Raw genomic sequence first — 15,698 nt, 5'->3', positions numbered from 1 at the left:
TAAAAAACAAACATGGAAAACTTCTCCTTTTTCTTCTGAACTGCACTTCGGTTGGCGGAGCAAGATTCACATCGACCGCACTGCACCGACAATTTTAACAAAACTTTTTAAAAAAAATCGTACATGAGATAATAACAAGAGTTAAAAAGGCAAGCAGGGCGCAAATGTTTGCTCATCACAAGCTCATCCACAGTCTAGGAAGTTTCCGCCGGAAAGAAAGATAAGAGAAATAAAATAAAACACACAAGTTCCATCCACTTCTCTCGGCATCGTATTATCATTATCATTGAATTACACAACTCTTATGATCATTCTCCAGTACGGAGAAATTATTTTGCAACAATGCATCCGCTATTTCTGCATCTTCTTCAGTGCTAAAATTCAAAATGAAAAAAAAACAATATTATTATTACCTCAGTCAATTAATTAATCAAAAAATTTCTTACCCTTGATCATGCTGCAATAATTGTTGCACAAGCTCGTCCCGTTTATTCACTATAGCGATCAGCTCATCCATCAACACGTCAATTCTCTGCTTGTGAGCTTCAGTTTTTTCACATTCTTAAAAAAATGTTTCAATTATTGAAAATTAATTATTATCATTAATACAATTTTTGACAAACCACCTTCGATGTTGATCAGTTCAGCCAACTCTTTCTGCACTTCATTGAAACGTTGTTCAAATGAACGAATTGTTTCCCTACAATGGATTTTTGTTAAAAATAAACAACAAACACAGCTTTCCAAAAAAAAGCATACAAAAGACTGAGGTGCATCTCACGACGAGTGAGTAAGTTGCGTTCGTTCACCAGTAAAAAATATTCATTCATCAAATTTTTTTCACGTTCAGTTCCGGGCGCTTGAAATATATAGGAAAAAAACAACAAAAATTATAATGACGATGCTGATTATGATAATTTTTCAAATTACACAACCAACCAACCTTCTTGCATAACCAGCCGCCATTCTTTTTCAACTTCATTGGCACGATGGTCCAACTCTTTCTGCTTTTCCACCAGAGCTTCCATTTCTTCGGTGACCGATTTCCTTTGCAATTCCATCTGAAATGCAAAAAATTAAAATATACAAAAAAAGAGAGAGATAATTGAAAAAAAAAAGAATTCCATCCTACATCCAGAGGGGTGATAATCTTCGTCGGCGGTTGGTAAGCCGTTGGTGTTTTTTCAGTTTCATTCGCTGGACTGGCAGAAGATTTAAGTAGATTTTTATTCGACGACGATGGCACGTTTGGCAATTCCGATTCACGAGGCTGCATACAACAACAAATTAAACATATATTAAAAATTTAAATTGCCAAACCAAAACGTACCACCGAAGCACTGCGCACCGTCTGGGTGACCCGATTCGAAAGTATACCGATACTATGGGCAAGCTCTTGCCCACGCATTGAACCGAAACGTTTAAACCGGGCAAAAGCTGATTCGGATGCGGCGTCCTGATAAAAAAGAAAACCAATAAATAAATAAATAAAAACAAAAAGCTTCAATCTAACCTGGGCTAACATTGTCACACGGTCCATCTTTGAAGCACCACTGGGTGGCGGGGTGAAACCAGCAGTAGACATGAGCAATGATTCTTTCGTTATGGGACTTTGTAAATGTGGGGATGTTGGCGTTAAGGTACCTGAAGAAGAAAGAGATGAAAAGAAAAATATTTCCTAAACATAGATAAACACTGACTATTTGGCGTTTTCGTCGTGAGCTTACTAGTGTCGCTATCGTTGTAGTAGGTTGGCGACTGAACACGTTGAACTGGAAAAATACAACAAAATACAAGGTAAAACACAGCTTACAGAGATTGAGAGATCAAAAGATGAAAGATTAAAAAAAATTAACATACATGGCATAGCGGCATTGTTGCAGTGAATGTTGTCCGGACGTTTTGGTTCCATCGCAGAATTCACAGGGTTTGTCACCAGTGTCGTCAAATCTGACTTCAACGTTTCGGACAATCGTACGACAGTCGCCTCGTCACCGGCGGCGGCGTTGTTGAACTGCTTGATCAATTGCCTGGCTCGTGCGGTCAATTCTTGTCGACGTTCCGAATTCTGCGCGAATCAAAAATTAATTAAATAAAATTTAAATAATGAAAACAAATGATTAAAAGAAAAAAGTCCACTTCAATCGTTGTGCAATCGTCATTTTGGATTGGGAAACTGTCGACAATTTCGCGCACTCTTCGTCTCAATTCTTCTTCACGACTCGCCGCCGGCTTCATCTACAACACACAAGATTTGCACAAATATGCAAATTTTGCCAAATTTCAATTCTTCTCATTTACATTGAACTTGGCCGAATTGTCCATTACTGAAGCAGCAGAAGATGGCTGCTGCTGCTGCTGATTTGCATCTGAAGCTTTTTTCGGCTCTTCAATTTCAGCTTCATCCGCATCGTCTCCAGCAATCTGTTGAGAATTCTCTTCGTCACTGTCGAACGGATTCATCAACTGCTGACGCGTCATCAGAGTGGGCTTCTGTATGCTACTGGTGCTGAATGTGAACGACAACGGACAAGAAGCCTCCTTTGTACTGTCCGCCTTGCTGCTGCTGCTGCTACTGCCAACGCGACGACGAGGTGACGACGTCGACGACGACAACGACTTTTTCTCCTCATTCAAACTGTCTCTTCTGCTTGTCGAATGCGTGCCAAGCATTTCCAATGCATTTCCATTCTTCTTCTCTTCTCTATTCAACAATACTCTTTCCAACCGATCTGCATAAATATTCATAAAAATTATTCAAATTATAAAAAAAACAACAAACTGAATTTTGAATTAACAACGTTCGTCACAAAATTCAAACATCGGCATGCAAATGAACAATCTTGCATTGAAAAAGAAAACAAAAGCAAATTAAACGTACCATTTCCACCAATTGGCGACGAGCCAGTCAACACGGATCGCAAACTGTAAACGTAAGTCATGACTGATATTTTATCCGGTATGGCCATGATGACCATGTCATTAGGGTCGATAAGTCGTGGAACCCCCAACAACGCAGCTGCGTCGAATGCCTGGAAAAAAAATTTGCATTTCTCAAGCACATCAATCACACGACGCCGATCACTTTGCGACAATTTTCACGGATATCCGACGGACGTAGTGTATCAAAGTCGATCAAGTCTGGTCGAAAGTGGTGCACAAGAGCGGCAAATGCGAGACCGTTACGCCACGAGCTGCTGAAGTTGGTAATTTTCACACCACGGTAATCACGCGCCACCTGCTGGCACCAGCTGAGCAAATCTTGACTAGACGATGATGCTTGTGATTCACCCATTAAGCTTGTGTCGCGTTTCGATTGCTAAAAAGAAAAAAAATAAACAACAACAACAACAACAACAACAAGAATAAAAACTCGAACCAATGAGGAAAGACCACTGTCGGAAAAAATTGACCGAGATACATCCGCTCTGGGCGTTGACGCCATCAGAGGTCCAGAAGTGGGCGTGGCCACTGCCGCCGTTGCTGCTGCTAAATAGCCGCTTGCATTTTTCGAGCCGCTCTGCACTTGCACAACATCTTCCACATATTCACCTACAAAAAGCATCTTCTTCTTTCTGACCGCTTCTTGATTCGAAATTTCTTCAGCTGGACTATTATTTTCAATTGTCATTTTAATTTCTGCTGTCGAAATATTACTATTCGGCTGTTCAGCTTTTCTATCCAAATCGTATCCATTTGCTATTGGCAAACTGCTGGTTGATCTGACCAGAGAATTTCGATTTTCAACCTCTTCTACTTGAGATTCCGAAAACTGTCTCGACAAATGTTGCGCATCCTAATTTATTATTTAAAAAAAAACAATTATTTTCCCACACATCTAACGATGGTCAAATCAAAAGAAAATAATAATAATGAATAAACAAACAAAATTAGCTAACCTTGAACAAATCGTTCGAAGCCTTTTCCATTCGTTCTTCGAACAAAGCATTGTTGCCAACAATTGCACATGTGAGCTGCAATTGCAGCGTGCATCGTTGCAGTGCCTCTTTCAACGGACGCAGCTGGAACTTCATCTCGGTGATGCTCCCTTGCATTTCACTGGCAAACATGCGCAAATTAATATTCACCGAAGCGATCGGCTTGTATTTTCCGGATCTTTTCACCTCTTCCACAACAAACGTCCACTCTTTATCGTCAAAATGACCCTGCTGCGGATCACGATAAAGCGTAGTTATCACTTCCAAATTGTCAGCATCTTGTTCTGGCCAGACGATAATTCCACTGTATGGATTAGTAATCGACGGTTCCCAACTGTGAGCCTGTAATAATTATTCCATTACTAAATTCAAATTCCATTAACCTCAGAGCATTAAATCAATCAATAATATCAAATTAATATTCCATAAATTAACTATTTCATAATTTCAAAATGTAAACAATTTAATTTTTAAATACAATTCTAAACAATCATCTAGTAAAATGGAAAAATTAAATCTTGTCATTTATTTTTTTTACAATTTATAAAACAACAAATTTTAAAACCTATATAAAATGAAATTTAAACGTTACACTTGCGGCACATTTCTCGCATTTACAGTATTACTTTTGAATAATTTATCTTTAAACTCTAAAAATCACTTTTCAAAAAGAAAAAGAAATAATATTCTTCACATCATTTTTTCTAATAAATAATATGCTATAAAAAAATTTAATCATATTTTCTTCGAAACATATTTGCAGCGATACAATCGCAAAATGAAATCCCAGTAGCATGAAATATTTCAACATGTTGCAATATTGAAGCGTAGTAAAAAAATGCAACATTCGCTTTTCATTTAATACACAAAATTTATAATATTATAACAATGATAAAGTACAGGAATAAAATTATAAAAAGCTGCAACAAATGCACTGAGAAGAAAATAGACGAACTGTTTCAGTTAATAACTAGAAGAAACTTGATTTGTACTAAATGTACTGAAGTGAGAAACCCAACTGACCACTGTTTACAATAAAAGCAAGCCAACAACTTTGAAAGCAATCTAAAATTTGACATCTGTGCTGTCTAAAACTGTTTACTAATAATATCATAATAAACGCAACATTTGCTCTCAATCATGCGATACTTAGATTTCCATGAAAAAGTTAAAACAATTCACAAGCACAAAAAGTTCATTTTCGATGAGTCAGCATGAAATGCTAATGAGTCATCATGAAAGTAGGAAAAAAATGTTGAGAAATATTTGAAATATTTTTTAAATAACATATCAGAAAAATCAGTGCAGAAAAAAAATATGCATTACATGCATAATCAAACACAAATTATATGCAACAGACTTGAAAGACACTCACTTTAGTTGCATAACGCCTTTTCCGATGTTCCCAAACAATTCTTACACTGGATGGTTGCCATTTTGAGGAGCATTCAATTGCTAATTCATGAAAATGAGCTACAAATCTGAATTTTGTTGAGCGCTTATTTTGATGTTGAATCTTTCGCCACATAAGATTAGCCATCGTCCCAGTGCAATGGACGTTAGCTGTTATTCGTTAAATTTCTTCTTAACAAACGATAACATTATTCGCATTCAAACTTACACGCAGCTGCAAAACACTCACAACGCTGTCTGAAACAATATTCCTCAGGCAATACTGTAATTGATTTTCAAGTAATATTTTAAATTATTTTTGTACATTTACGTTTAACTCATTTCCAACAAGACTTAAAAGTAAAACACTATTTTATTTCTATTTACACTATTTAATTAAGTTAATAATATAATTTTTACTGTTTATTTTATCAAAATTGACATTATAAAATACTGCATTTCAAGATGATTCACTGGTATAAAATATTCATTTTAAATTATGCCACATTTACTGTTAATATGTAAAAAATGTCAACTGTTCTATGGTAACTGTTAATGAACCTACATTTATGAATGTTTGTTATACTGTGGTATTAAAGTTTGGTTATCTGCTCCAGATTCAAGGTTTACTTTTGAAAAAAAAACAAATTTTTATGCATCGTTTTTATGTGATACACTGGCTAATCTGACTTATGATTTTAATTGTATAAAATGTCAACTTATTTAGATTTCCATGTGGTTAGATTACTAAACATTGGTTTATCGTTCGTTCTTTTCTCCATTCGTGCGTTAGTGTAGAATGGTTTCAATTATGCTGTGCAAAATTTTACCATTTCGAAATCCATCATTTTCTGCTTTGAGTAATTTTATTTTTATAATTAAACATTTATAAAGGGAAAGAGACGAATTTTTTTTTCTTCAGGTTATAAAAATGTACGGTCATTATCGAGTAATCGATATGAAAATGGAAAAGCAACAAATAATAATCGACATATCATATTGGAAGTGAAACGAAATAAAAAAACAATCTCATTGAATAATCGAACATCTGCTGCTAATTTTGGAATTAACATCGATTCTATTTTGTCTACTCCTTTTCTTGCCACTGCTGATAACTCAGATTACGAAAATGCAGGCAAGCATGTAATTTGCTCGTGACAATTTTTTTGAATAATGTTTACTTTAGAAAACTGTTCCAGTTATAAATTTCCTTCAGTAACGAAGATACTCGAAGAAAGTCGATCCGAAGATGGACAACAGATACTCATCAAATGGAAGCAAGCAATGATAGAGCAAGTAGGAACTGAAATTTTTGAAAAGATGACAGCGGGTGTGAAAACTGCCTACAACTTATTTCATTTATGAAAATTTCAATCTTATTAGACAGATTTAAACTGGGACATGCTTTGCATGAAGCATTCAGTATGCAGTATTTGAAACTTAATACACCGCCAGATGAAGTAATTTTGCCAGAAAATGCTAAACCTTACTGGAACAGTATGCGGCCGTTACTTGAAGATTTTGACAGTTTAATATCAAAAGAAATGTGGGTAAAGCATCGCAAGTTGTGTTATAAAGGACAACTCGATGCGATTGCGCATTACAAGTATTATGTAGTGAAATCATTTATAACGTTGCGTAATATGTAAATAATTATTCTAGGAAGAAATTAACATTAATCGAATTGAAAACTAGTGATAAAGTGAAGCTGAGGTTGGAAAATACATACGATACACCGTTACAATTGGCTGCCTATGCTGGTGCTTTGAATTCAATGAATTTGGATTACAAAGTTTGCAGTTTTGATTTTGGTTACTTTCTTTTGTTAAACATTTTTTTCAGGTAACCCATGCAGTTATCGTTGTATGTTATAAGGACAATCAAGCAAGTGTTTTTGAACTCGGTCCGCATTATTTGGAATACTATTGGAAAGAATGGTTGCAGCGTCTTCATCAGTTTTGGTCAAAATAAAATTACAAAATTATTTTATTGAAAGAAACTTTAATAGAATATTTTTTGGGATTTTAAAATAAAATATTACAAGTTTCTTAAACCATATGATTTATTATAATTTTTTTAATTTAAAGTATTAGCAGAATACGATAACTATTGTATTGTTATTCAAGTTTCAAATACTAGTTGAAAAGTGAAAAAAAAATTACAAATAATTCCTGTTGAAATGGCCATAAAAGGATATGATCGTATACTTCAAATTTATTTTTTCAATTTCACAAAATAAAAAATATGCGATCGAGCTGGAACTTTAAGATTTCTTCTAATAAGATTTTCCTTAAAAAGTTTAAAGTTTACATTTTGATTTAGCACAATTTGAAAAAATTTTTTTCCACTCAAATCAAAATGAAGGAACAGTGTTTTTGAACTTTATAAGTGAATTATACTGTAAGAATACAAAAAGCTTCAATGTGAAATTGAAGTAAATAACATGGTAAATTAAATGTGATAAAATTGGTTACTTATTATATTTCAATTAACAGACTTGTAAACCGTTTGAGAGTCTATCATTTGAAATTTTTAAGTTAGAGAACTTGATTGTCATTTTACTTTATTTCACAATTTGAAGTTTACCTTCATAAATGATTTCATGCCAATGGTTGTTTTATTTTTCGTGTAACACAAAATTTTTTGATAAAATTCCAACTTAAACCATAATGAAATGATGAAAAATGTTGAAATTATCAAAATATACAATTTAAAAAATATGTTGATAAGTCCGAATAGGAAAAAATGTTTTAAAATTTATCACATTTCAACTGCATTTTATACATTAACGAGAAATTCTTGCAATTAATGATGATACTTTTATGCTTAAAATGTATATTTTCCGATTAGATTTTGAATTTAATTTAAAGAATTATTTTATAGTGCAGTTTATAAGTGGACAAGTTTGAAAAAGAAAAATCTGAACAAATCGCAGAAGAAATCATCTCGACATCCGTAGATGAATAAGATTTCATCGTCAACTAACGTCGGCTGCATGAGCTGAATCTCTTCTTTCAGCAAAACAACTTCCATCAATTTTCATAAGCAAGCGATAAGGTAAGAAGTGTTTTTTATTTTATTATTTTGCTTTGCATTTATGTAAATTATTTTATATACTTGCGCGAAACAAATATAGTCAGTTGTTTTTTTTTTGAATTTATAAAATTGGGTTGCCTAATTTTGCAAGAAATTTATTGTTTATTTGTAAAATTTCCCCTTGTTGTGTTGGGTTATTTGTGATTTGGAAAAGTTGCTTTGAATATGAATTGTGAAATGTTGCACACAAGTTGGATGACAGACAATGGGCATAAATGTTGAAGTAGAATGTTTCAAACTTTTACGTTTTCAACATTTTCCTCCTGAGCGTAATTTCTCAACTCTTGCGTTCATAATATGCGGTTGTTGCTTATCGTTCGCCTGATCAGTCGGTAGTGATTGATCGACCGGAAACATCTTCGCAGCCGGTGCCGACGAGGATTTTTGCACCAGCCAACGGGCATAAAGCTGCTCATTGCGCATACTGTAATTGTTGGGAATTTTTTCATCTGTTGATATTGATCTGTATGACGCCAGTGCGGCAGTGATCAATTGCTTTCCTTCTGACTAGACTGGTGAGCTGTTTTCTGCTTCAAATGCGGACAGCTAGCTGTCACAGGGACCGTTTTTAGCCTTGTTTGCTTCAACACTCGGCAGACAAATGAGGGAAATTAATCTTCAATGCTTGACGTCGAGGTGTGGCCGCTTGAGAGAGTAAGAGAGGAGAGAGAAACAACTCTGACAGCTATTCTCCACAACCAATCCATAATGTTGTCTTAAAGCTGAACAATTGTGTTTCACTGTGATTTGAGAAAATCATACACTACAGTATATATATATATATATATATGTATTTTTTAGAAAATTTTTTTTTTCTGTAAACAAGTTTCTTCTTCGAATAATCATAAAAATCCTAATGACAACATATTGTAAAGTGAACGTGACACAGCACAACGTGAACGTGGTGTAAAAATTAGTTTAAAACAGTTATTGCAACATTGCATACTGTACAACGTGTCTTTGTTACCGTTACTTTGACCGCAGACGCGTGCATATTGTTGTTCTTTTGTAAAACTTAAATTTGCCCATTTAAAAAAAAAGAATAGCAGTAGCTACAGTTGTTGAACTGAATCAAATGCTGACACAACAGTTGTTGAATAAAAAAATAAAAGCAGTACAATAATCACAGATTTGAAAAGATTTCATAGGCAATTTTTTCCCTTTAAATAAAAATTTATCCCTCATGTATATATAAAATGCTTGGAAGTTGAATTTTAAATTTGAAACAATATTTCTCAACTACGGTTAGTGTTAAAAGTTTGTTACCGAATTTGAAAAAAAAATTCAAACTATTTTGATGACAGGTCTATATATATTTTTTTTAAATGTTTTATACCCAGTTTTTTTGATTATCCAACATTTTCCAGCACATGTGTTGGAGGAGGTGATTTTTCAAATTCACTTTTTCTACGTTGATTTTTGAACACATGTTAAAATTTTTTGAACAAAGTGAAAATTTTCTTTTTTTTGAAAAAACAATTATCCCTCAGTAATGTATGTTATGTTGTAATGCATTTTTTTTCTTTCTTTCGAGTTGGAATCTTGGAAGTGGATAGCAATTTTTTAAAGCAACTTTTCACCGTATGCGAATAATTTGAAAAAATAAACATTTTTGCGATAATAATAATAATAAAAATAGTGTTTTTTTATTTTTAAATATTATTATTATTATTATTGTTATTACACGTTGTGTATGACATTTGGTGTGTGCGTGTGTGTGTTGTTTGATAAATCACGCAAAAGTTTCAAATGCAACAGAGAAAATAGTTATGTCAGACTAGGTTTTTTCTTTTTGTTTGTCTTAATAAAATTTAGTTGTTCAATTTGAAGTGATATATATATTTGATTGTTTTAAGATTCATTAAATTTTAAATTACAACATGCAAAAAAAGTTGGAGTAGTGAATTTCAGATTAAATTTCCATTATTATAATGTGATATACTTGTGAGATTGTAAACAACAATTACAATATGAATATTATTTAATTAATTAATTAATTAATGTACTGCTTGTTGTAAAGTGGTGAAATATTATTTAATTGTTGTTTTTTGGTTGTTTTGTTTATTGTCGTGTATAAATTGTGCGGTTAGTGATCAAGGTCGGCAACTGGTAGTTTTTGGAAGCTAATTGTGCAAGTGTATCATTTCTGGTTTCACGAGCGTTTTTCGATGGCCCATTTGACGTCGAACGACAAAAGTGTGATCGATGGCGATGATGATAGGCTTGCCTTTGTCAAAGTTGTTTTTTTTTTTGGTATTTTTAATAATAATAATAATTAATAATTTTAAAATGAGATGGAGGAAAACAAAAATTGTTATTGTTTGGAAAAATTTGCATTCATTTTTCTGTTTGAATAGTTTTTGTTTTCAATTTCATGGAAAAGTGTGTTTTTTTAATTCAACACAATTGAACAACAACAACAATAATAATAATAATAATAAAAGTATAATTTAAATTTGACCGACAATGGTGATATGACGCCGGTTGCTTATTACAATTGATTGTTGTTTGGCAAAATACATTATTTGCGTACACATTTAATATTGTTGTTGATGTTGTTGTTCAATGGGAGTTTTTCATTGAATGAACTTAAAAGTGGTGGCTAGTTGAAAAGGATCCCATTAAAAATTGTTCGAGGTTATATGGTAGAGGTAAATTGTGCCACTATGTACGGTAATATTGTGTTGAATGAAAAAAAAAGTTGAAATATAGAAGACCGATAATGAAAAATATTATCTGCATAAATCATAATTTGTTGTTGTTTGTATTTCTGCTTTTCGAAATGTTATCAATTGCAAAAGTAATGAAAAACGGCCGCTTTTCAAAAGTTGTACACATCTTCGGTTTGTCTATTTGATTTCCGCTCTGGCCTTTTTCTCTCGATTGATACAAATAGAACACATTAACATAATAATATTTGCATAGAACATTCACTCGATTGATCACAATTCTTTTGAAAAAAAAAATTTTTATATTCAAAGCAAAATTGTGAAATTGATTTTACAGCATCAGTCGAAAAGACACTCGAGAAAAAAATGTCATTGACAAATCGATCAGGCAGATCGTTGAATTTTTGTTGTTTTTGTTAATTCAAATAATTTATATATAAATATTTTTTTTTTCATTTCAATTTTACTACAAACAATTTTCAAATTTCCTGGTTTGTTGTACTTTTTGTCAAAAACAAACTTGTTCAAAAGTTGTTGGAGAAAAAATTTCAAAATTCCCCACATCAAATGAACTCTATTCAAATGATTTTTTTGATATTAAAAAAAATTCATAAACAAACAAATTTCTCAAGCTCAAATTGTTGTTTATTTTTTTTCACTGTATTGAATTTGCATAAATTGATTTTTTTTTCTGCTCAGTGCAGTTAAATAAATAGATTCGACCGACACCGACTGATTTAAATTCGTTTCAGTTGGATTTTTCAGTTGCAACTTTCACTTGACGTTCAACTTTGACAACACGCCGGTCGACGTCATCAATTTTTATTTATTACACCGCCAGTGAAAATTTTCAATTTTGTCTCTTTTAAAATGCTCATTTTCTGAACAAAAATTTCCCTACGAACAATAAATAATCTGTTGTTTGTTGTCAGTGATAATTTATTTATTTTTTTTCTCTTTGTTTGTTTGTTTGTTTGTTTGTCACGCGACAGCTGTTAGCTTACGAAAAGCACTTTATCACCAACCAACCTGAACAAACTTTGTAAACAACAATTGCAACAATTTTCTTCATCTTTTTTTTTTCGTGTCTTTACGTTTTTATCCATTGTGCAATAGGATAAAGTGAAATATTTTTCACCGGTCAAAAATTATTATTATTAATATTCCAATTTATAACAAATGTATATTAAGCATAAGTGGAAAAAAAATTATTTTTAAAACTATGATGCAACTTTCTCTATTCAGCCTCATTCTTTATCATTTAGTTTTCAAAAATTTGCATAGATAAACGATGATCAATGTTAACGGTGTATTATTGCACTGTTGCATGGTTCACGTTGATACAACAACAACAATAATAATAATAATAATAATGGGCAATTATTGTAAACGATCCCGTCTCAAGGGGACGTTTGTGGAATAGTGGTGGAAAATCAATTTCTTTTCTATCTCCTCTCTCTCTCTTCACGGATACCTTTCGACAATTGTTGTGAGTTTGACATTTTATATTTCGAACATTAATTAATTAATTTATTTATTGAAATAATTTTCATTACTCCATTGAAGATAATATTTTACTAGTTATATGAAATTGATAAAATAAATCATAATTATTATAAATTTATAATTTATAACCTTGAAAATATTGACGCAAAAAGTCATACGATCTGATTTGGAAATTTTCAAACAATATCATAGCTGAACGGTTGTTTGTATTCAATTTACACTAAACATACATACATACAGACAGACAGATAGATAAGATGATTGGCTTTATCATTTTATGTTAGTTGTGTAAATTTGCACAATTTGAATGTTTCAAAAGACAAAAAAATAGTTTTTTTTTCACTACTTTGCAAAATTTAATTTTTCGTTTCCAAAAAGAAAAATTGTATATTTGTTGTATTGTTTTTGATGTGGAATTGGAATTTTCAATTTGACACTCGTTGGAAGAAATTGCTTTTTGCAATTTTTTTTCTCTCTCTCTTTCTCGGCTTCATCACTAGCAGCTAACAAGCAATTGACAAGCGAGAAAAGGATCATTTGACAGTTGAGAAAATGAAAAGTTTTGCTTTATCTTGGGAAAAAATTTTATTCAAAATTTCAAACCAATATTTTTCCATTCTAAGCATACAGAGAATTTTAAATTTTTAAACAATAATTAATCGATTAATAGTTTGTTAAAAAAAAAATTAAACTGTTCTACCGAATATTATTTAGCGGTTGTAAGTGAATAAGATTGATGTGTAGAAAGAATATGGGGATAAAGTTGTCAGTCGACAAAATCTGCAACTAACTGCTTGTGGAATTAATTTTTTTTCTTTTTGCTTCATTTTGTCACCGATGAAGCTTTGCTTAATATTTTGCCTTTCTTTGTTTGCAATCACAGCCACCAGCCAGTCAATCGGCTCACACTCAGCACCAGAGCAGCAGAAGTGGTCATTTTGGGCAAATTTCCATTTTGCACGCTTTGTTAATTTCTAATAAGTCCCGCAGATGCGCTTCACAATACAACACAATATATGTATATATATCGATATACCCCGGATCAATTGTGTTGTTTTTTTTTCACTCACTCACCACACTCTGCTTCGGTGTGTCTGTTATTTTCAAAGACAAAAGATCGAAGCTTGATTCCGGCTGCTTTTTAGCTTTTGTGTTTACCCTCCCCCCCTCCTCTCCCCCAATCTTTGCCCATTTATCCCCCGACCCGCAGTGGGATGATTGATATATGCCGGATTTGACCGTTCCCTTCTGGCCGTTGTGCATTTAATGCATGGTCGAGTCAATTTTTCAATTCATCATCCGCACACACACACACGCACACACATAAAATGAATATTCATATATGATAATATATTGACGACGATGATAATTTTCAATCTTGATGATCGATTATTATTCGTTATTTCATTTGCTAATTTTTTTTCGACTTTCTTTTACGATGAAAATTTATCTGTCTACTCTCCACATACGTTTGTTTCAATGACAAAATTTGGGCAGCTGGTGGAAATATGCTTTTAATTTTTGTATTATATATCATGCACAACAACAACAAATTATGAATACTGTATTATAGCACTGTATGTATTTCGGTAGAAAATGTTTCATGACGTCAAATGGAAAAGCTTTTGTTTTTCCCATCAATTTACAAAGATTATCTCAATTGTGACGTATTCATGTCAATTTGTTAAGCTAAAAACAACAATGTTGTCAGAGAAAATAAACATACTTTGATTTGATGAATAAGTGAAAAATTTTTTCAAAAAACGATTATTTAAATTTTGTCATCGTTTGCATATTCGAAAAGCAAGCCGATGAGTGGATGGGGTGGGGTGTGTCTTTGTATCGGCGGCAACTGGTTGAACCGAATTTTCAAATAAACCAAACGCTGCTCTGTATTGCAAGGACGATCGACGCCCTGCAGGCGTTGTTTGGACTATTGATCCAAAGATGGTCAATTTTCAGGGCTCATTTTCCTGGCACGCTTGATCGCCCATTGGCGTCCCACCGGTGCCCGGTCAGTCTCAATGTCGTCTACAATATGCTTCATTCACTAGATGTGTAGTTTGTAGTTGTTGGTCGGTAGAAATTGATCCACACAAAGCAAAAATGTAGTATTTTTCATTTTCTATTATGCAAATGTATAAATTATGCACACACACACACAGAGAGAGAGAGAGATAGAGGAAAAGATTTAGAGTTGTCTGTTGTTTGATAATTTGTAAAGGATTTTTTTATTTTTGCTAAATTTCAATTCACAACTTCAGTTAATTAAGCATTTGTCGTCAAATAATTCCTGGTCCAAGTAGATCATTGCAACAGAACCACCTTGGCAGCTTGTTGTAACATTTTCAAATTATACAAGTTTCCTTTTGCTGCTGCTCATACTTCCATTACTACCAGTCTGACGTGCATAATGTTAGGAGAAAAATCTGTTATGACAGCCTCTGATGACATGATAAGAAAGTTTAACAGTTTGTCCAGAAATGAGACAGCATTTCAATTCAGTTGGAACATGCAATTGCTTCGGGCATGATTATTTATTTCAATTTTGTAATAATTTTCTCTGTGAAATTAGTCAATTAATTTTTTCCAATAAATAAACAAACAAATACGCGATCGAATGGAGAAAATTATTTTGCATAAAGAACTTTATGTACCATAATATGAACATTTGATTTTTTTTGTGTGTGTGCTTCCTTTGGAATAATTATGTTAATGTTTATGAAATTTATTCTGTTATTCCTTCCTTTAGCATACAAATGTTGCGAACACACAATTTCAAACCTTCGAATCACAAAATGCCGAACCGCTCAATGGAAATGCTACCTCAATTGAATGCTTTCCAAAATGCTCACAAATCTACATTTTCTATTTCTCTATCTTCTTCTTCTTCTTCTTCTAAAATCACAAAACACAAAAACAATTAACTCACCCTTTGATCGGTTTACAAATTATAATGAATCATATTAAAATTGCATCCATTACTCAAATACCCATTCGATAATTAATCTATAAATTGTTCAGAGCACCTTGAACACCATGCCTGAATGACTGAACATATGAATGTTATCAATCACAACATGTACGTATATTCGTA

General features: G+C 32.7%; 2 protein-coding genes across 2 annotated transcripts; one reads left to right on the top strand and one right to left on the bottom strand.

Moving 5' to 3' along the window:
• Positions 1-283: 283 nt before the first annotated feature.
• Positions 284-5,478, bottom strand: Tsp_07672 (conserved hypothetical protein). Its single transcript, XM_003381080.1, has 12 exons — positions 5,314-5,478; positions 3,900-4,280; positions 2,779-3,032; positions 2,302-2,509; positions 1,861-2,068; positions 1,701-1,772; positions 1,514-1,644; positions 1,331-1,456; positions 940-1,061; positions 624-700; positions 447-561; positions 284-374 (listed from the first exon to the last, which is right to left on the bottom strand). Exons 1-12 carry the CDS (start codon positions 5,476-5,478, stop codon positions 284-286), a joined length of 1,950 nt encoding a protein of 649 aa, XP_003381128.1.
• Positions 5,479-5,872: 394 nt separating this feature from the next.
• Tsp_07673 (conserved hypothetical protein) lies at positions 5,873-8,289 on the top strand. Its single transcript, XM_003381079.1, has 7 exons — positions 5,873-5,954; positions 6,253-6,473; positions 6,555-6,660; positions 6,714-6,936; positions 6,993-7,122; positions 7,173-7,285; positions 8,214-8,289. The coding sequence occupies exons 1-7, from the start codon at positions 5,873-5,875 to the stop codon at positions 8,287-8,289; spliced, it is 951 nt and encodes a 316-aa protein (XP_003381127.1).
• The last annotated feature ends 7,409 nt before the right edge of the window (positions 8,290-15,698 follow it).

The sequence above is a fragment of the Trichinella spiralis genome (assembly GCF_000181795.1).
Source record: "Trichinella spiralis strain ISS 195 chromosome Unknown Scfld2, whole genome shotgun sequence".
Taxonomy (NCBI): domain Eukaryota; kingdom Metazoa; phylum Nematoda; class Enoplea; order Trichinellida; family Trichinellidae; genus Trichinella; species Trichinella spiralis.
The sequence above is the reverse complement of the archived record's forward strand: the minus strand, read 5'-3'. Positions and strand labels throughout refer to the sequence as shown.